Source organism: Chroicocephalus ridibundus, chromosome 8 (assembly GCF_963924245.1).
Source record: "Chroicocephalus ridibundus chromosome 8, bChrRid1.1, whole genome shotgun sequence".
Lineage (NCBI taxonomy): Eukaryota > Metazoa > Chordata > Aves > Charadriiformes > Laridae > Chroicocephalus > Chroicocephalus ridibundus.
The window spans coordinates 10,918,527-10,940,678 of NC_086291.1; the positions used below are offsets into that span (position 1 = coordinate 10,918,527).

Below are 22,152 nucleotides of genomic sequence, written 5' to 3' on the forward strand. Positions count from 1 at the left end.
CATCACTACTTACTAAACATCCCATTTCAATGTCTTTCTGAGGTTTTAACACCGAATGAGCAAAAGGACAAGAGATGCGAGTCAGCCAATTAAAAAAAAAGGTGGTCTTGGAAATACAGGTTTTTATCTAACTATTTCTTGAAGGAAGGTGAATTCAGATCTACATATGACTATCACTTCATGCTTTTCATTATACCACCCTGTTTTCTGTTGCTTACAATACTCACACCATTTCAACTGATGCTTTCTATGTGACAGCTATCTCAGATTTGTTGGGTTGGGATTTTTTCTGGAAAAACGTCTATCAAAATGATCTAGCTATTTCTGGGATCATGACGAGACAAATATGCTTTCTTTCCCATGTCAGAAAGCTGGTAACTTTCTAAAATTAGCTTTCATGTTCCTATTTGAAAGCAAGGACTGATCCTTCCAACAGATTTTTTTTTTAGTTTTGCTCTCTCCGTGGACATCCACCCAAAGGCTGGTCAAACTATAAACTCTTGAAAAACTACTGATCACACCTGCAGGTAAGAAGGACTGACACACTGCAGGCTGTTTGTTCTCCAAGGGTGTCACCTTCACAGGCATCTTGGAAGTTCTCAGTGACTACCAATGATCAAACTATTTGGATGTCATCCATGCAGAAAGCAACCGTACCTGCTCCGTGCTCTCATAGCTTGCACCCAGAAGAGGACTTATACCCATGGCTTATACCCATAAAGATTTAACCTAAGACTATAAAGGCCAAAGCAGAGCTCCTTTTTAACAGCTGCTCTCGGGTGCTTGAATATACAATATTGCTTGGCAGTGAAACCAGGGGCATCTTTTTCATGTTGGTAATGAAATCTTCTATGTTTTTCTGTGCTCCTGCCCATATATCTGTACACACACACGCACACAAAGAATTCTCCATCAGGAGACTGAAATCAAGTCACCTGCCTTCTAAGGAGACCAAAAAATCCCCAAAACCAACAAAAAAAACAACTGTCTTGAAGGAGAAAAGATAACAAATTGTGGAAATTGTGCAAACTAAAGTCTGCGGGAATGTGTCTGAACATATGAAGCTATAGAGATGAGATTAATGTTGCAAAATCATATTTTAATCATAACAATTTATACTAAAAGGAAAGTTTTGACCCAAATTTCTTGTCTTGCTATAGACTGAATTTAACACTCACCTCCTAAGGAACTGCGATGATAAATTTGTGTTTAAGAGGTACTAGTAAGTTTATGGACGAACTTAACAGAAGAGTTCACAAGGAAAACAATGAGAGTGTATTCGGTGTAAGATTTGCATAACGTGGAAGAGTGTCCTAATTAATGCAGGTATTACAATTATTAGGAACATACTCTAAATAATATATGTAAAACAAAATGATCAATAGAAGTATTATGGAAAGAGGCAGTGATATGTGACCACACAGCTGGAGACACTCACCATAATATACAAAGCGTGTAACATTGTCTGTACAGGCAGCCTTAGCTTTTCTAGTTTTTCTATGTTTGGCTTTGCAAGGTTGTTATGTGGATAACCACAACATCTCGTTTGCATAAACTAAAGAATAAGCTTCATTGTACGAAGCATCTGAGAGTTGTAAGGGTTAACACGGTGCTGCTACCTTACTGGCATTAAGGATGTACTGGCCTTTTGAAAGTACAGAACTCAAGCAAACTGCAGCCAGCCTTTCTAATGACATGTGTAAGAACTGAAAAGCTTCATTAGGAGGTTCAAATTATTAGAGCTGAGTAACAGATGTGGGTTATCAATTTTCCTTTCTAAGGTTTTATGAGGTTTTCATAGTAAGAACTTGAAAGCAGACAAGAATTTCATTTCCCAGTTACGAAAAGGCGGAGAGCTGGCTGGTAATTATGCACTATCTCTTAGAGTCCTGCCACTTCTGACACATTGTGCCTCTCAACTGATCAGTTGAGCCAAGCGCTGCACTGGGATTTCACCAATGCTAAAGGCAAAGTGCAAGATGATAGGAGCTGGGAAATGGAGGAAAAAAGCAGCAGAACCAATAATTAAAATAATTTTTAAAATAATTAGTATATTAAATAATGTTAGCAAAACAATGAAGAAAGACCAGATATTTTAGTAAAGACTCAGAAGCTGATTTGTTAGGGTGTGTTTATACAAACTGAATTGCTTGGAAAAGTCTGTGCCACTTACTGAAACTGTTGAACTGGGAGTGTTTGTTCCATATCCAGATGAAGGAAGGGAGGCCAAGGACCAGCGGCGTCCATCCGTTCTGGGGAAAAGAAGCCAGGGAAATTACTGTCAGGGATATGTTGGGGCTAATACTTGGGGGAAATAAGCATTTTCCTCCCTCAAATCTCTTAACCTCACATTTCTACTAAAGTCTCAAGTTATTCAGACGAATGAGGTATCCCATATATAATTACCTTTGTGAAGAAGCAGCTAGGGTAAGTTTTAAAAGCAAAAGTAAGTGACCTTGGGAAAGATAATGTAAATAGGCATCAGATTCCTGCATTAGGTAGATACTTTGTAAATATTACCAGTTGGAGTTTCTAAAACAGACAAACAAAATCAGCTCATTTCAAACTTCTCTGAAAAAGACAGCCATGCCTAGGATTATTACTGATGCAGTTCCTTGCCTGCCAAATAACGTTTCAAATTGAGGAAAAAAGATCATATTAGATCAAGAATCAACTGAAAGCGGACTTGATGGTTTACCTAGTGAGAAGGCATTCTGCCTAGCGCATCGCCTGACGCAGCTGGCGAATTAAATCCACTCCAGCAGATCTGAACTGAGCCGGGAGGTCCATTCAAAATACAGAGATAGAAATCACAGAAATTCCACCTAGGGTCTCTTTCTCCTCCAGTCAATATAATATTAGTAGTTATTGTAGCCAAAGAAACATGACCCTCAGGGAAAATAGCCAAAACATCCTGGAGACACTGCAGAAAAGGTCTTGTTTTACTGACATCAAAACTGAGGATCTGTACAAGTGCTTTGAGAAGAATCAGTATTGCCCTCCTTGAAAGCCTCCTTTTCCCTCAAAACCCGCCTCAGTGAGGATGGAAACTGGACTACATTCAGCTCGGTCTCAGCGCTTTTTCTGACTCTGATTTCATTTCGGTCTCACGTGCATTTTGTGTCCTATAACGTGTCTTGTTGCATGATGGGATGGATGTTAAAGAAGTCTCTTCTTCACATCAGTCTCCACGTGTTTGTTTGCTTGTTTTATTACAGCAGAGTATCAGTAACTGGTCATAAAGTGAAGCTGAATTAGAACAGTTCACTGTTGAACTTACTTTGGAAAGATTTCGGGGGTTTTGGGTACACATACGCAAGTGCATTATAAAATCAGATGTTTGGCAGAAGTCTGAAATAAATAGTGCTTAGTGCTTATCAAAAAACTCAGCTGTCATCATCTTCACAGTAATACTTATCATCCCACTATCCACACCCATGAAGCTTCAGCTTCAGAAAAAAGCTCACTGCACACCCAGACATAAATGCCCGTTTATATTTTTTCCAGATCTAGTTCCTTTTATTTTCAGGCACTGATACACACCTTTCTCTTTGCCATCTATCTTAGAACAAGAGGGAAATAAACCCACTGTTCTGCATCACTGAAAGAATATTATGTCAAGAGAGTTTTTTGAGAAGACTCATGCTTCATGCATTAAAAAAAAAAAAAGATAATCAAGCTGTAGTGCAGATTTCTATTGCATGCGTATGTTATAGCTAAACCCCATTCAGCCACAGGTGATGTTTTCTTTGGCAAGACAATTACATGTAAAAGAACAATGTCAAAAAATTCCAAGAGAAATTAAATTCCTTTCTTAACCCTGAAAAACAACAAATGTCAGCATTACAAAGGCGCTGCATGATGCGGTCAGCGACTGAACACGGAACTTCAATGATCTTTATTCAGCTTCTTGTGACATCCATCCAGGGGTACTGGGGAAATATTTAGGTCAATGCTTCAACCTCAGTTTGGACCATTAGTCCCAAAGCAAGACAGTACGGCCCTGACTTCTCCAACAGTAGTCAGGAATGCAAAAGGAAAGCCTAATCCCTTTTTAACCGAGTTGCCTAAATTGTGTATTGAAATGACTTCGGGATTTTCATTCTGACAAAGTTAACCAAAAAAGTCTGTCTCAGTTGGAAAATGACAGGATACCTCTTCATGCTTGGGCTGTTTTCTGCTGATGCAATCTAGGCAAGCAATGTGCTCAGCAGTCAGGGCAACGCGGATCAGCTCTAATCTAGCAGAAAGAAGTGGGACAAGAGTAGAAATCTTCCCAATCAAAAGACAATGGGAAGAAAAAAAAAAAAAACTTTAAAAGGAAATTCCTCCTTCATTTATGCAAAACATTTCAAAGTTACTTCAGTGTTTTGTTAATAAACATATTTTTAGAGAAACCTCAAGCAATATTGCTTCAGGAAAAGATACCTGGAAAGAAATTTTTAGGTCTTTTATTTTACTTATTATAGACCCTTTGCTAGCAGAATAAAAACATGCGAACAACAGATTCCGCTTTTAAAATGACATTTTAATTAGTTAATTAAGGAGGTATTTTTACAGCAGCTAAATGCTGTTCAATGAACAGTAGGTCAATTTCAAAACAAGTAGGTGCTAGAAGAACAACACATCTTCTCCAGACCACTACTTGTTCATCACTTTAAGCCAAATTGACAAGATCTCCTGTTTTGATTACCAAAGAACACAAGCTGAATGCCTAAATGGGGTTATTACAGCAGGAACTTGTTAGGGACGCAGGCTCGGCTGCACAGAAGCACAGTTCATACACGTACACAGACAACAGCAACACGATGCACGGTACCTGTCTGCTCTGTGTCCGTGGCTGTACGGAAGAAATTGTACAACGATAATGAGAGAGGGAGAAGTAAAAGATGCATGTGTGATTTCAGAAAGAAAAAAAACAAAAACAACCAACCCTCACCTTCTGTTACTGGTATTCCACTAAGATCAGTTTTAGTGAATATGGACAGAATTAACCATACATTTCCTTATTCAGACAGGAGGATTCCTGAACACTCCAACTTTGTGGCTATGACTGACACAATCATTGAAAGGATGTCTAGCAAGGGATTTATGATTAACTAGTCAAACTAAGGACAACCTTGCAGTATATTGTAGTGAAATCGGCTTCACAATAAAATGAGTTTTCCAAATGTGATTCCCACTCTGTCCCAAGAATCAGCTCATCGCAGGTCTATAATGAAAGAACGGAAATCACAGATGATGCCCAACCAGGATAATAAATGAAGAAACTACACCAAAGGTAAAAGGCAGAAAGTCAGCAACAAATGGTTTCTGTCATGGCAACAGGAGGAAACCAGGTCAGAAGCACCTCTTAAGACCCACGCGACGCCGATCAAAAGGGTACAGTGAAATCCCACTTCTTTGGGGTAACAGAGCACCACATTTGCAATTACTTAACACCATCGTACAGAAGTTATTCTGATACCGCTATGTGATAATCTAATAAATACGTACCGGTACTGCTGGCATAGCTATTCAGGGTGTAATGCAAGTAGAAAATAGAAACAAGTTTCTAAACCAAGCTGTGCTTAAGTGTTCTTTTCAATGACAGAAAAAGTATAGAGAGCAACATGGATACTGTAAAATGAACCAGTGTTCCATAGGACAGACAGCCTTTATTCACCTATTTCTTTAAAAATCAGATTAAAAGAATGGAAAAGTATGAAAGAGCACTCTTCAGAGTTTTATTATTAAAACATTTATTTGCTGCTTGAAATTTTAGAAAGCAATGATACTGCAACATCAAGGGGAAACCTGATGCTGAAATATTATGTGAAATTTTAACAACGGTTTCAGCTGCAATTTTCCTCTTGTGTTCCAGGGTCCAGAACTCCAGATACCGTGAAAACTGGTAAAAATTCAATTGACTTCAGCAGAACTTATTTAATACACCCACATCAGGCTCAGGTACCTCTATAAAAATATAGGTGGGTGCTGTGAGTCCACTTGAATTCTTTTACCAGCAGGCAAAACACTAATTTTTCCTTCTGAGGCAACAGGAGAATACAAATCCAGTCTGTCGCATTTCGCACACTATCATAAAGTTTTTTCTTACATAAGACCTGCAAACCAAAGTCTACTTCAAACAGGACTCAAGGGCACCAGGTCTTCTAGCAGATCACCTCAATGGAGAAAAACTCCAGGATTTACCTGCCGTTCAGATAACGGGTGTACCTTTGTTTCATCAAATCCTAACCCTTTCTTCTTCTTTGAAGTTTTGAGTCCCATCCTTTCTCTAACTAGTCCTCAAGCTAAATCTGTCGTTCTCAGAAAACTTCCTTCCTCTCTGGATGATTACACGTTCTCAGATCATTTCAACACGGACAGGGTTTTTTTCAGCCAAGGCAGAGTTTAGCAAATCCAAAGTATCTTGCCCACATTTGAATCTAATAATCCTGCTACTATGCCCGAGCCCTGCTTGGGATCTCTTTTTCTCTTTTTTCCCTGTTCTTTATTTCTCCACAAAACTTAACTTTCTATATCATTATCCATTTCTGCCTACCTGCTGGGATACGACGTTCAATATACCATTTGTCTGCTTCTCTCAGCTGTCTTTATTCTTTCTGTCCTATTCCTTACACTAAATTCATCACTACAGTATCAGATTTCTTTCCACCAGTCTGGTATACAGCATTCGTCTAGCATTCGCCGCAGGACAGATGATAGCTTCATATTTGGGTCACTCAGTGCTGCTCTTCTAGAAGTTCTTGTGGACTTGCAATATCAATTATCAGCTATTTTCCTCATTAGAGCAATAATGTACTCCTAACACCAATGCCCAAGACAGCAGAGAAAACTAAAAAGTTGCTACCAGTCAGAAAGCAGTGAATGAATGCACACACAGCTGTGCACACCTCATTTAGGTATGCTTACGTCTTTGTGCAGACATAGCAAAGAAAATCAGTACACTTAGAATACGCCTCAGTTATTCGGTGAGAAGAGCATCTAGGATTACGACTAAGATACAATTATCCTAATCATAACTGGGTTTAATGTCATTATGACTGAATTATTTGTTATATCACGTGCTCTACATGTCATCCTTCTGGGAGAAATGCTGCCTACTCCCTAGGCAGCACTGACTACTTAATTTACTTTATCTTCTTCTAGGTACGAAAAGCACCTAATAATTTCTGAGTGCTGCCAAAATCTAAACAAAAAAGAATAAAATAAAATAAAATAAAATAAAATAAAATAAAATAAAATAAAATAAAATAAAATAAAATAAAATAAAATAAAATAAAATAAAATAAAATAAAATAAAATAAAATAAAATAGGAACTGTCAGAGAAAGTAAAACACAATCAAAAAACTTCTAACCCACAGGCCATTTCTAAATAAAAGTATATAGATTATTTGCTTGCCAGTCCAGAGAAAACAGATCCTGCCTTACCTTCGGGCAGGAACAAAGGAAAAATGAGCAGGTGCATTTGGAGAGAAGTTCCTGGGACTGTCCAAGGGGCTGCTACCTGTTTGAGAAAATAAAAACAAACAAACTAAACCATTTCATTCACGTTTGCAACAAACGGAGTAAGATTTCACTGTGCAGAAAGACTTTCAACTGGAAGTTGCAGTCACAAATAATTGAAAATATGGAGATTTGAGTCTTTGATCATTTGAATGTCCTGATATGGATGTATCAGTATTTTTCCTCCTTTTAAAATAATTTAAGGTGTACATTTTCTTTCTTACTTTCAGATAAGTAATCTATCACACATGCATAATACAGTCTCTTAATACTTTGCAATAATTTCTATATATGAGCTTCTCCTAACACTTCTCAATGAAAAACCTGGGTTAGAAATGACATTGATGACAGTTTCAGGAATAGTAAGAAAGTATTTCTTCACAACGTACATCAAGGCTGAATGCAAAATTCACTGAGGGAAAAAAAAAAAAAAAGAAGACATACGAAAGGAACAGCACATGCTAATAAAAGGCCTATACGCATGTAAGATGATCAGGCTATAACTATCAGCATTCACCCTAACTACCACTTTCCTGAAATCATACTTCTACTATGAAAATGAAAGTTCCAGTGAATTTACACAGCGAGGAAAAAATGACACCTAATTTTCACTTGGCACAAGAATACTTTCCCTGGGCTTTGTCCTATGATGTGTAAGCATATGGTCGGTAAGTGGTACATTGCAATGGATTTTATTTCAAAGTGAAAAGCAACTATTTCATAGAAAGCCCTTTTGAAAGCCAAAATCATTTACAGACTAACTGCAGAAGCCTTTGAAAGTTATGGATGAATTAGAAGCGTCAGCAAGTGTGTTTTCTGTCAGGCGTATTCTTAAGTGGTTTGCTCTTTCAGATCCTTAATACAAGCACAAAAGAGAAACTATACATAGTAAGCATACGCCAACAGCAATTTCTTTGTGCACAGACAATAAAATAACATCAAAATAAGAACAGGAAAACTAAACAGATACTGGGCAAGCAATACACTGCGAGGTACATAACTGTGGTCATCAGAAATGTTTTCAAATTTAGATCCCATATAAAAATGTATTTATTTTAGAAGTCATATTGAAAAGACAAACATCAGTGATGAGTCACCTGCAAAGGTCTCTGTTTCAGGAGAAGTACTGGGTGCCCAGCTCGCCCCCAAGCCAGCACTGCTTGTGAGGTTACGGTCCCATCCAGCACTTGTACTGACGCTTATAATTAAGCTGCATTAATTTCAACCCAAGTTATTCATACACCTTAACTCTTACGCTGAGCAGAAATGGAATACAAGCACTGTGCCCAGTTGAAGGTAACATTCACTCACACGTCGGCTATACAAACGGTTCACAAAAATCTGCAGTAGGATTTCTCCACGACTCCTTGCGAGCAAGGTGTGTGCAGACCTGGCAAGAATGCCTGGGCAGGTAGGGAGGAGGAAAGAGAACAAGCTGATGGCGCTTGGGGTACGAGGATGGCCACAGCACGGCACAGGCCAGCAAACTCCATCTGGTCTACAAGTCCACCAGGGGGAAAAATAGCAGCTGGTTGAGATTAAAGCAGCCCCAGGCTGATCTAACATGTGTCAAGGGGCGATGAGCGAACTAGAGAGGTAAGTGATTTCCAGACCACTCCACAATCTGCTTTATCAAGAGCAAACTAAATTAAAAACAAAGGGTTTGGGCAATAGGTTTGTTTTCCTTTGGCTTGGTTTTATTTTGTGTTGTTAGTTAAGAACTAAGGAGTTCACAGTGTAACGTAACACAATGCAAGTCTTCACCCAAAACTGGACACCATTTAACCCATTCCCAGTATACCCCAAGTGGGAAGGGGAGCGATCACTAGATGATTTTTGGTGCTTCACTTAGTAAGCTTGTTTTAATTTGTTATATATAACTCATGTTAATTCTTACGGTCACAGTGGAAAAACAGGCATCATGCTGCTTTTGAATTGGGAGCAGACTGAGTGCTGTGACAGTCTAGATGGCACTGCAAGCTTACAGGAAAGATGGAAGAAGGCTACGATGGCCACAAAGCGAACAAGTCAATGGTGCATAAACACGCATGTCCTGGCAGCAGCACACGGCTAGGGCTGGGGTCACCATTTACTTGCTAGCAGAAAGCTAAAAGAGCATTTTAGGTGAGGAGGAAACGCATCGGGAGCAAAGCCTTTCCATGGTTATGTAGATCTTCTAACAAAGCAAGGAAGGCTGCCCGTTTTGGTGGGAACCTTGGCCTTTGCCTTCCCATTTTTCAAGCTGTGCTGCCAATGAACCCCACTGCGTCAGGAGGAGCTTTTTGAACAAAAAAGCCCATTGCCCAATGCTGTTATAAACAAGCAATGAACTGTCATTGCTGTTTTATATCTTCATCAATCTTTTGCATACTTTCCGGATTATGATCAAAATAGGATTTCAGAATAACTGAGCAAATTGGGTAATGGCAGTTTTTAAATTTTGAAATTAAGTATGTGGGTGTTTGAAATCATCGGAGCCTGCACAATCTGGTATGGAGATAATACTAATTTTTAAGCAACTACTTTTTCAGATTTATAAGGCATATTTCCTTCCAGACACTGGAATTTTAATTAGATCCCCTGTGAGTCGCTTCTAGTTTTAAAATGAAAAGCAATTAGTTTTTCTACTCAATTCAAGTCTGGGTGAAGTTTTTAAAACAACAACAGGGAGAAGGGGAATTACTACTTTCCCTAAAATTTCCCAGTACTGCTGCATCTGCTCTAGTTGAAGGAATTTTAATAAGAGAAGCCTTAGTGCAATGCTCTCATTCACCAAGGCTGATCAAAACTCTATTTATTGTGTTAGCAAAGGTAAATTCCCCTGTTGCTCAAGGGTTATAGTTGGCTACTACTGAACCTGAAATGATTCTGTCTCATGGGAGGCTGTTACATAGAATGATTAGCCATTAAGTAAATCAACACAGTTACACGGACGTTAATAATTCAGGACTGAACCTTTACATTTTCCGGACACAGGAAGAAGGATGCAGCCAAAGCATCTGTACATCCACTGCCCTCAAAGTACAAAACTGGACCTTAGGGGTAATAGCTGAAAGTCTCAGGTACCATCTAGAGACATGACATTCATCAGGTAGGTAATGAGTCCAAAAACTCACACCAGAACCATTTTGTAAAAACAGCTTCTGAGATTTGTAAAAATAAATAAGTACAAAACCCAAAGTTGTTGTGGTCTTCTACGTAGGACGTACTAACATTATTTGCTGAATATTAACACAAGCAGCTAAAGATTTTATTGCATGCTACAGAATTAGCTGCCTTCCAGCACACACGAATCTTAAAATGACCAAAAAAGCTTGAGCACCCTGTCTCACATACAGCTCTCACACTACCTGAGGACCACACACATGAAATGCTGATGAACTGCAGCTTTGATAACCAGGGCAGGATGTAGAGCGGTATGTTACATCCTCTGCCCACTCTAAAAACAATATATAAATAGAGGCCTTAGTAATAACCATTTTTCTGCCAGAAGGTGGAACTGAACTTGCAGCAAAAGAGCAGAATAATTTAGTTCAGTACCACGGTGCTGCCTGCGAGCAGCTCCTCCACCTGCCGTTACAGACGGGAGCAGGACAAAGGTCCCAGCGGTGACAAGTGTCTCCACTGGAAGCCAGCGAGCAACCTGGCTACCTTACAGCTGTGGAAAGTAAGTTTTAAACCAGCCTGAATTTCAATCATCCAGCTGTAAGAATCTGTCTTTTTCCTACTGAATTATAAAGGTGATGTTTTGCTTCTTTGATTGGTTTTAAGCTTTTCGCTTTAAAATATAATCTAATGGTTACTTAGTAACCAGCCTCCTGATGGGTATGCTATAACAGGTGTACGGTGCACACCTTCTCTGTACTTTTCAGATTTTTTAAAAAATGGATTCAAACAAATACAAAAAAAAAATGTAAGGAACATTGCTACATAACTTTTTCCCCTCTGATTTTGAAAGAAAAAGAATTTAGAATAAAAGGAGGATTTTCAAACCTGTACTCCTAAAACTGGTCACTTCAATCCAAGTCTGGGTGGCCAGATAAGCCGAGTGACTTTCCCCTGAAAGCTACAGCTCTCTATATCAAGATCCCAGCTCATTTTGGAAAATGTTATTTCGTACAGTTGGAAAACTGAATTAGCACACTTCAAATCCATTAAGCGTTCTTGAATCAGAAGTGATTTCATGTCAGAGTTAAAATTGTTTGGATATACTTCCATCTCAAATGTTGAGATCTCTGAAGTATTACTTTTCCTCTAAATTTTCCGGGATATGAAATTGCCTGGCATCTTATCTGGATGCTGTTTCAGGTAGTATCTGCCTGGATCAGTGTTCATTAGGAGGCAGGTTTGCCCGATGGACAGTCAACTGTGCTGCATCACACCCACCGACTTTCACATCGCGTACAGAAGAATAACTCCTGAGGCTAGGGCTATACGGGACTCGGTTTTAGAGTGGTTTCTGAACAGAAACATTTTAGAAAGCCTCCCTGATCGCTCTGCGTGCTTGCTTTGATTCATGAGAGGTTCAGAAGGGCAGAAGAGGAGCGTGTTCCAGACAAAAGAGGCCAGGGAGAGGCTCCAGCCTCTCTTAGTGACTTACCAGTCTATGTGCCTGAACAAACAGATTGATAGATTCTGTTCAAATACTAAACAAATATCACAGCCTGTTTTCAAATTCACATCTCATATATGATATTTCTTAAGAAAATATTTGTGAGACTACTCTAAATTTCATCCACTTTTGTCTCCTGAATAAATTATTTTTCCCAGGGAAGACTCCTAAATATAGCACCGGTAGAGAACTCAAATTACAAGTAATTTATCTTCCTGTGCTCTACTGGCTATTCTTGGAGGTCACAAAGGATATCCTTTTAATTAATAGTTTTAAATTCCATATGCAACATCAGAACAAAAAATGGAAATATTTGACAATTACTGCTGAAGAAAGACGGCATACCACTGATCAGTTACTCTAGTGTCTAGAAGACAGTCACATACTTCTAATAAAAGATAAGCTTGTAAAGCCTGAGACAGCATCAAAACCACTAAGAGCAATTTTTCAGTTTTTAAATAGAGGAGAAATGCAAAACAAATGAAAATATAAATGTTTCTATTGTAAACATTTCTGCATTTGTTTCCTGAGCAATGATCACGACAACGATCTACCAAGCAAGGATACTTCTTCCATATTCTGAGGAGCATCTTTCTCTATTGCTTTAGTTAAAGGCTTGTACAACTAATTTAGAATTTGTTAAATCCAACATATCTCAACTCTAAGAAAACGTAAAGAGCAGAACATAACTAAGTGGAGAATCCCTATCGGGAAAAATGCATTGCTGAAATGAAATTTTACAAAGCTATCACTATTATAATCACACATAACATAACCAAGGGAGTTTGAAGTGAAAGGGAATTGCTCTATGCACGTTTTTGGCCCTGTATTTTATCTGAGATGCTGAAGCAAAAAGAAAATGGTTTTAATATACTACTTTTAAGATTGTTAACTTTTTAATTTGAAAATCATGGGTCATTTCAATCAAACAATGTCATTAAAAATTTCCCAGCCTTCTATATGACTGGGCTTTATAGCATTCCCAAGCGAATTTCTATACAAACTTAAGGATTTCATGGGCATCCCTGAACAATAAGTTTGGTCTTCTTTTTCCTTTCAACAGGCTGGATACCGCCTCCCGAGATGCAATGCTCTGCAGACAGAAGCAGATGGCTCCTTCTAGCTGAGCTACTATCAATTTGCTGTTCTTTCTCAGCATTTCCTTGGTTTCAATCTCCAGAAAGGATTTACAGAACATACTGCCATGTAGGAGGAAGAAAGTCTGATTATAATGAAAACAACAGTTACTTGTCTTACATGCAACAGTGATGTGCTTCCAGACAGGCTCCGCTGTGGATGATGCGCCACAAATGTTCAAGCTGTTTCATGCTACCGACTGGTGCCCATTAGGGCCATACCTGAAGCCCAAACATCTTCTCTGGCATTTTGAAATATCGAAAACAATGTAGTCACACATCACCTACCTCCCTCAGCAATAAAAACATCAAGGGAACATGCTGTTCAGGCAAGCTGTTGAATCTGCATGCGTGACCCTTTCTGAAAAATCTGTAGTAACTGCAGGCTGAACGATCATTCTTTCTTTTTCTACAGAAAACCTCTCCGCACACTTCACCTCGATGACTAAAAAGCAGTTGCTCATTTGCTCTGAAATGAGCATTTCCCAGTTGCTGCCATGGTAAAACTGGCAGTAACGTAAGAAAAAGAAGAGAATCCTAAACGTCTAGAGAGACCATAAGATGGCACACTGCACAGCTGAGGGGCTGCCGGAGGCATACGGAAACAAGCAGGATGTTTCTTCTCATGAGAACTGCAGTTAAATCGCTGGCACAAATTAACCAGGCTAGGAGACCCAAAACAAGATATTTACTTAAATGTATTTATTTTATTTTACTTCATTCTCCATCTCAGCTTCTTTTGCAGGACGTAAGAGGACTGAATTCCCCAGAAAGAGTGGAGGATAGATATGGTAGTGAACTAGAAAGTGCAGAACAGACGAGAACATAAAACATTTACTTTGATACTATAAAGACCCTCTCACAAGTTAGAAAAGGTGAAAAACTATAGTCAGATTAAGTTTCAAAGAGCATATTTTGATGTGGAGTATCGATATGTTCCAACTCACTACAATGAGCACTGACATTTTTCCTAATGATTCCCAGATAAAGCAGTCCTAGGGAGTTACCTGCGTGTCCATGAAGAGGGGAATGCGGTCGTGGGAGAGTTGGAGATGTGCTGGATGTTACGATCAAACTCTTTCTGTTGCTTGTCCGACAGCTGAAAGAAGGAAAGATAAATGATAAGGCACAGTCAGACAAACAAAAGCACCTGAAGGCAGGTCCTGCAGAATGTCTTTCAGCTAAGGTGGAATCTCTCAGTATTTAGGTCAGTATTTCCTCACGCTCTCAATCTCAGTGGTGACCCTGCAAAGAAGTAAACATTGGGGGATGAAAGGTACTTTATCAGCAACAAGTGTTTTAATACGCTGGAAGCAATATAAAAACTGTATCTCGTGCTGCACAGGCCACTACAAATAGCTGAGAACATACTCCTGATTCACAAAAACGTGTGCAACTCATGCTTTGCAAATCACACAAAAGGCAGAAGACTGTAAAATACCCCAGAGTGCTTCAGATATTCTAACCAAGATCCAACCTAGCAAATAAATCTGTTACAATTATTGGCTATTACCATAAGAAACTAGAGCAGACTCCTTAGGGCAGAGTTAAAATCGTGAAGCAAAGTGTTAGCACAATTCAGCAGATGAGCAGGATTACTAACAAAACTTAAAACCTGAGATTCAAGAATCTTTGCGAACACGTGTGGCAATACCGACAGAAAACTCTGCGCAGCAAGTTTCAGACAAGCCCTCTGCCGAATCAGCTCCACTCACTGCCATGACTTTGTTCCAACAAAGAACGCGACGCTTCTGCGTGAGGCAGGTGGGGTTCATTTTTTTCCCCACAGGAGTTTCAGAACTTAGCCAAATGAAGAGAATGATGCATTCCTCCATTTGCTTCCCAGCCTGTCATTCCCAGCAGCAAACATTTGGCTTTAAAGACGATAAAAGTAATTGTAACGGGCAAGGGAAACATTTTTAAATCATGGGAGCTGTGACCAAGGGCAACTAGATATTGAAATCTCTTTCTGATCACCGCTTCCCCTGTTGTTTAAACAGAATTAACCGTCCAAGTTCCCAGCAAAATCTCACAACCGACCGAGTACTAAAGCTACATACATTTATCCATTGTACCTCTCTAACTTGCTTTCTAGACGGCAGAAACATTTCTGCTGACTTCAGCAGATCTCAAAACAGGTAACTAAAATCATGTTGGTCTTGATAGGGGTTGGGAGAACAGACAGGAGCGGGGAAGGCTGAGCAGAGGCTGAACAAGGGGCTCGCTGGCCCAGCTCCGGAGGTGCCCGGTGAAGCTCCACGTTGGGTTATCACAAGCCCATGCAAAGCCTCTTCGCTTCCAGAGCTCCAAACGTTGACATCTGCTTCCATCCTTCCTGCACCGGCCCATCTTCTGGAGCTGCCCAACAATAAACACGCTCAGACTGCCAAAAACTACACTCTAATGCAAAACTGTTTTTCTGCCACAGGATACAGTGCATCTGACTATTATTATTTGTAAGCTTTTTTTTATTGCTGTTCTATAGGAAACTGGAGAACTTGATGCAGAAAAAAAAATACAACTGCACTGCCAACTATAATAAACAGTAATAAAGTTGAAGCACCATTAACTGCTATTCAGGCTCTTTAGTGTACTTAAAGCATTCCTCAAAATTATCCAACTGATTCCATACAATCTCCATTTACATTCATGTATTATTCAACAACAGTCCATCCAAGAACTGATTGCCATTGTGTGCATCGTATGGAAAAACCAACAGCCTGACTTTCAAAAGCTTAAAATCACAGTTCAAGGATTTTTTTTAAATATGTTTTCAGTCACCCTATTCCAGTAATGGTTGCAAAAAACCCAGAACACTCAATTCCAACATTAATACCAGATAAACGTTATGTTTGTATTACCAGGAAATCGTTCTCGCAACACGGAAGTCCTGAGTACTCTAATATAATACATAGTACTATGTAAGAAATAAAAAATTTCTCACTATTTTAATACAAATTACAAGGTAAGAATTTAAGATCTTGCTCAATATAAAACACTAGTACAATGAGAAAACAGAGCGCCATCCTCTATGGTCATATCCCTTTGCTAAAAAGAGTTCCTAAAATACGCTTTACCACAGGGATGTCTGGAGCTGGCTATGGAAACTTGGTATATTTAAATCGCAGCATAACAAGGAACACGAACTGTCCCAAACTCAGAGCTTTTTAACTGCTCGCCTGCATTCGCCAAATTGAAGCAAGTTTTACAAACCCGTTTTCTCTGCTGTGGTTGCAAAGATAAGGCACCAAAAGAGAAAGGGTTAAGCGCAAGCACAGCTGAGACCCATTAAAATAGGTCAGGTTTACACAAATGTACCCACACAGGAGGGAATGGCTCAGAGTGAAAGCCCCAAGTTAGGAATAAAACATAATTCTCTTTACACCCCCCGGCATTGGATAAGTTTCAATTTCCCTGGATCTCTAACCTGGGAAGGGGGAACGTCACTTTGGCCCATTTAGCCTTTTCTATGAACCATGTGTGTTGGCAACAAGGCAAAGCTTAAACACAGGCTAAAACCAGAATTTCTATTTCTTGAATCTATGTTATATGATGTGAAAAATATACAAACAAATACAATCATACTCTCTACTGGTTGAAGAGAGCTCTCTGGATAAACACAGAAAACTTTAAATAGATCTTGGAATCCCAGAGAAACTACAGAACAAGAGTAAGTCCCGCTGGTCACAAAAATACAAAAAAAGGGGGGAAGGGAGGAGGTAACACAAAGACTTCAGTTGGGCAACGTCTCCCAGGAAGTCACTGGGACAGCATTTGAGTACCTCCTACAGAAGAACAGCTAAATATGAAAGAAGCAAAGCTGGCTTGAACCAGGACTTTGTGCCAAAGAAATTCAAACTAGTCAATGTAAGCCTTGGCAGAAACAGTTCAAACGAAGAAAAAGTTCCTTATTTCCTGGAAGACACACTTCAGCCAGACAGACGGTACTGGGCTCAATACTGAGCTACAAGGCCAATGATAATGAGGAGATCATATTATTAACCCTTTAAATTGCATTAATTTTTGTTTATTACTGTTCACGAATTCTCCAAACAATACTATATGTTTTCTTGCCCTAAAAATAATTTAAGCTACTTAAGAAATAAGGAGACAGGAGTAGAAGGAGAAAGTAGAAAGAGAAAAGGCTACCTATATATCTCTGAATATTTTAACTAGAAAAAAAGAAAGTTCTTAACCAGTCCAGAGAGATTCCAAGCATTATTATTTGTTTATAAGCCAAAGTTTTGCTATTTTCATTAAGTGCAAGGCAAGCCTGACCCTGACCCTCCTTTTCCTCTCACAATTTGTTATGGGTCTCGTTAACTTTTTTTCCCCCCTCAGATCCCACTTCATAATTTCAGAGAACAACCCCACCCCCCCTCCTCCAGGTCTTCCAGTATAGGCAAAATATGATCTTAAGAGCGCAGAGTTTCCATGCTGCCCCGAATTGCGGGGTCAAGCTCCAGCCAGCGGAGTGCTTTGGAGGGCTGTCAACGTGAAACACCCCTGATGCCACCCCCTGCCCTGCCCTGCCACCCAAGCCTAGAAATCTGTGAGAGCACGAGAGCAACTTGATGTAATTCTGAACACGCACAGCAAAACCGGTAGTGGATATCGAAACATTTGAAACAATGCCTTTGCCATCACTACGGAAATTGTGCTTTTACTATTTCTAGAGTTAACTTCTCTGCCTGCAGTAAAAATAACATTTGTTACGTGTACTGAAGTGTTCCCAGCGCATTCTTGAAACTGAACACTGCGGGACATCGGACATGGGTCTGGTAACCGGACACTGGTTTTGGACCCACTGAAATGTGCTCTGGAGCCAGCGTCCTTGGCCAGTGTTATTTATGAGGCCGTTTGGTAGCGTACCTGCGAGCTGCAGGCAGCCCGGCTGCTCCTCAACTACACCCTGACAAACCTCCTCCCACCCACCAACAGGCAACTCGATGTCGAGCCTCTCAAATAAGCACCATTGGTACACCTGGTTTCGCATGTATTTTCAGCCTGAAAAAGAAATCAATGCTTCAGTTTTGGCATAAATCAATATTTGATTCTTTATTTTCGCAGTTGACTCAGGGGACATCTCTAACTCAGCGAGCAAAACTGATTAGCGTCCACGAGGCATTCATGTAATGAAAGCAAGGGCCACCGAAAACCAATTTAAAAATAAATAACCAATACCACTATCAAGTAATTTCATAGTGTTGCTGGTTATTAGAAATGAATAATGATAAGGAAGTTGCTCAAAATCTATCTAAATTTATAGGCCTTGAAAAATGTCTCTTGGTTGACGCTGCTGAATATGCAAGTAAACAAGATTAGCATCAATTGCACGAGTTTTCTCATAGACTTTGATAGAAATCAACTTGAAGTAAAAAGATGTACAGGAAAAAGTATAGCTTAAATCACATTTTGGTTAGTAATCATTAATGCATTTTATTCATATTGGTGATTTTTACTTACAAAGTTTTAGTTTTGTAAACCACCTCGGGTTGTAAGTGTGCCGGATTAACCCTTGCATCAACTAATAACTCCTCTCTAAATAAGATTTCAGAAGTCCAACACCAGACTTGTTCCAGGTTTGACTTTTAATTCAGTGAGCCCAAATCCCTACAGAATGGGATCCAAAATTCAGAGCGATCATACCGCCAAAAGGTATCTGTGGTTACGTATTTTCCTAAAATATACTATCACCTAACCAAATTTAACTAGATTCCGCTTTGATGGTACAGGAGTTTGGTTTCAGTTGATTTGCTTTACAAAGACTTCTTTATAAGAAACAGACATTTTGGAAATGAAAATAAGTATTTAAAATTTTTATTCACAATGGCAGAAAATTTACAAAATCCAAAATCTGCATGTCAATGAATGCACCAGCTGCGCAGCAACGTTAACTAGATGTGGAAGTTATTGTCTTAATTATAGTAATTCAAAGATGGAAGCAATTTTGTAAGCTTTAGCACTACCAACAACAGGGATAATTAGTTCTCTAAAATAGATAAGAATAAGTAAGCATCTGGTTCAACTGATTATTTTTTTTTCATGTTCAAGAATAGTTTAAAAGTTATTCATCCTAGAATAACTGGGGAGAAAAGTGTTATTATTCACGGTGTAGGTTTGGTGGTTTGCACATTCCTATAATAAACACTTCTTTTCTCTTAAGGAAACACAGTTACGCTCACTTAAGACTTGAAGGATGGAAGCACGAGTCCAACAAGCAGCTTTTTAAAGATCGCAGACAGATTCTCCATCACAACAGACACAGAATTACCCCCTTCCCTGTGTCACCCAGGTAAACAGCATATATTTCCTCTCATTGAGTCCCATGAGCAGGGAAACAGCCTTAATTTTAATCCCTGCCTGTATTTTTGTCCAGACCAAACAACCGAGGATTCTTTCTCCAGGGCATTTCGAGACTGTCTTTCCCTGCCATGCAGCCAGGTAAAACTCTCAGCTACTCCAGCATCTTCGTCTGGATTTAGTCCATTTACAGCAATCCAAAGTGCTACTACAAAATTAATTTTTCTAGTTAAAAACCTATCCTTATTACTGCAACCTTTACGTGTTACTAGTGCCATTTTGACAACCTAACCCTGCATCACACATTTTTCATGGGTTTTTCTGGAGAAGGAGCTCACTAAAAACACCAATATAATCCATGTGCTATCTTCTTGAGGATCTCTCTTGTTACAGATTTTTGTTTTTAAACCACCCTTAACAATTTTACTTTGTGTTCCTTATAAAAAAAAAGCCTTTAGGTGCAACTCCTTCATAAGGTCAAACCCCAACTCCTGTGACTTTGAGACCGTGTTGCAGTATTCCTGTTTCCCCCATCTTATCGAAGAGTTTCAAATATGATTGAACTCCATAACTGAAAGGAATTCAGCCTTAAAGAAAAATAAGAACTAAAACCAACTGCAGGAGTGCAGGATCCTTTTCCACAGGAACCTTGCATGGCCTAGTTACTACAGCCATGCTGACTACAACCACAGAAACAGATGCAAGGTGTTCAATAAGCCAGGCTCTTCTCGAATTTGCATCGCCTGTTGTTTTCAAGCTCGTAAGAGGAAATAAACTGGACAAATAAGCTTTTTTTTTTTTTTATATCTGGCCACTTTGCTACAAAGTTTTTCAGCCTCCTGTAGGTGACCGTTGTACCAGGCTGCTGCAGACTCCACTTCAAGGGTGTTCCACATCAGATGAAAAACTTCATCCTCCTCCCTCCTTTTTTTTAGCACCTACTTCATATTAATCCCGATCCGTGCAATGGATGAGCTGCTTCAGAGGAAGAAACTTTGCAGAGTCATCTATGAGGCACAAGAAAGTCTTCTTGGAAAGTGGTTACCACTTTGCCATGAAACCAAAGAAAAGTCCTGCCATCCTGCCCATACGGTTGAAGCTTTTCCCTTTTGTATTCAAGATGTGTGTTCCCATGCCTCATGCTGGTACCAGTACATTAGAGTCAGTAAGGGGATAACTGTGGAAAGATGTGAATTCTGTGAGACAAGGAGCATGGAGAGAAAAGATGTAGTCAACTTGCAAGGTGTGGGCTGTGCTTCTGTACAGATACCCAAAGAGAGCATGGGGAAAAAATATGAACAGCTTCTTTCATAATGCCACGCATTTCAGCATGCTAATGCACACATTAACTGAAGTGAACAAGGCACTGAGCAATGCAAGACTTACAAAGCATGCAATAAATCGGATGCAGACTGGTTCTTTTGTTTTAAGGAAAATTAACACCCTAGTATTTAGGAATTAACTTATTGCATCAAAGACCATTTTCCTTTCATCTAGAACAAGGTAAATGTGAGATACACCCTTTTATTTCTTCATTTAGAGCTCAAATTCAAGAAGCAGCATCACCTCGAGTTAAGAAATTACAAAAGAAAAGGCTGAAATTGTCATAATTTATGTCTAATTTGCCTAATGTTTGAGGCTGGTGCACACCTGCTTACACCGTGCTGTATAGTCCAGAACTTTTGCATTATTAACGACACCGGAACAACTCTGCAAAGCCAAACAAAATGAAATGTCACAACAAATTACAATGACTGGTACAGCCATTCTCAACTAAATCACGCCACTTTATTCTGAAATATTCCTCCCTTGCAAATACGTTCCAAAGCTATCTTCGTTCTTATATGAAAATATTAAAAAAAAAAAACCTCTTATGGAAGAGTCGCCCCAGAATAAATATAGATGTTATTTAATAGGAGAAAATACATACCAACCTTCTCAAGCATTACTGTCTCCTACTTCAGTTGCATTATGCATTATACTGCCATGAAGTTACATCACAAAGTGTGAAAGGATGATTCGATGAAAACTAAGCATAACTGCATACTTTCATTTCCCATTTCCTCCAACTCTATTATTAAATGGTTCATGTAGCATAACCGCTTTTTAAATAAGTCTCTGCTCGGCAATTCTAATGGGATATGGTTTATCACAATTTTTCCTCCAGAAAATTCAAGCAAACAAATTCAAGAATGAAATGACAAAGTGATTTTATATTGTTTCAAATCTTTTTACCATGTAGCTTACAATCATATACAGGTGTGGAATATAACAAAACCCATTCTAAACACACTCCCCAAAGACGCATTGAGAAAACTAAGCGTACAAGCTGAAAATGAAAAGAAACAGCTTTCCAAGATTCAAAAGTGAGGAGGTTTAATATAAATCTTGCATAAAATAATACAAAAAGTCAGTCAGTTGCTACGTAGCACACAACATGAACAGTCCTCTTCATTTTGTTTCTGAGCATTTTCTTAGTTTAAGTATCAAAAAATGTTACAAATGAGCTCTTTATCAGCTAATTGCAGCTTCAAACCTCAGTGCGAGGATAAATTACGTATCTAATTGAAAAGCTCTTCTAACAATACATT

At 39.1% G+C, this 22,152-nt stretch overlaps 1 protein-coding gene across 9 annotated transcripts in view; it reads right to left on the reverse strand.

Annotated features, from left to right (window-relative positions):
- The window catches only part of MAST2 (microtubule associated serine/threonine kinase 2), a 226,814-nt gene that overhangs the window by 53,621 nt on the left and 151,041 nt on the right, over window positions 1-22,152 (reverse strand). For 7 of the 9 annotated variants that reach the window (XM_063345048.1, XM_063345051.1, XM_063345044.1 and 4 more), the window contains 4 exons: window positions 14,266-14,357; window positions 7,436-7,511; window positions 4,820-4,840; window positions 2,174-2,252 (listed from right to left, as the gene is read on the reverse strand). In XM_063345048.1, coding sequence (XP_063201118.1) covers window positions 2,174-2,252; window positions 4,820-4,840; window positions 7,436-7,511; window positions 14,266-14,357 — 268 coding nt within the window. The remainder of the gene's footprint in view (window positions 1-2,173; window positions 2,253-4,819; window positions 4,841-7,435; window positions 7,512-14,265; window positions 14,358-22,152) is intronic. The other 2 variants (XM_063345047.1, XM_063345045.1) reach the window with 1 other exon arrangement.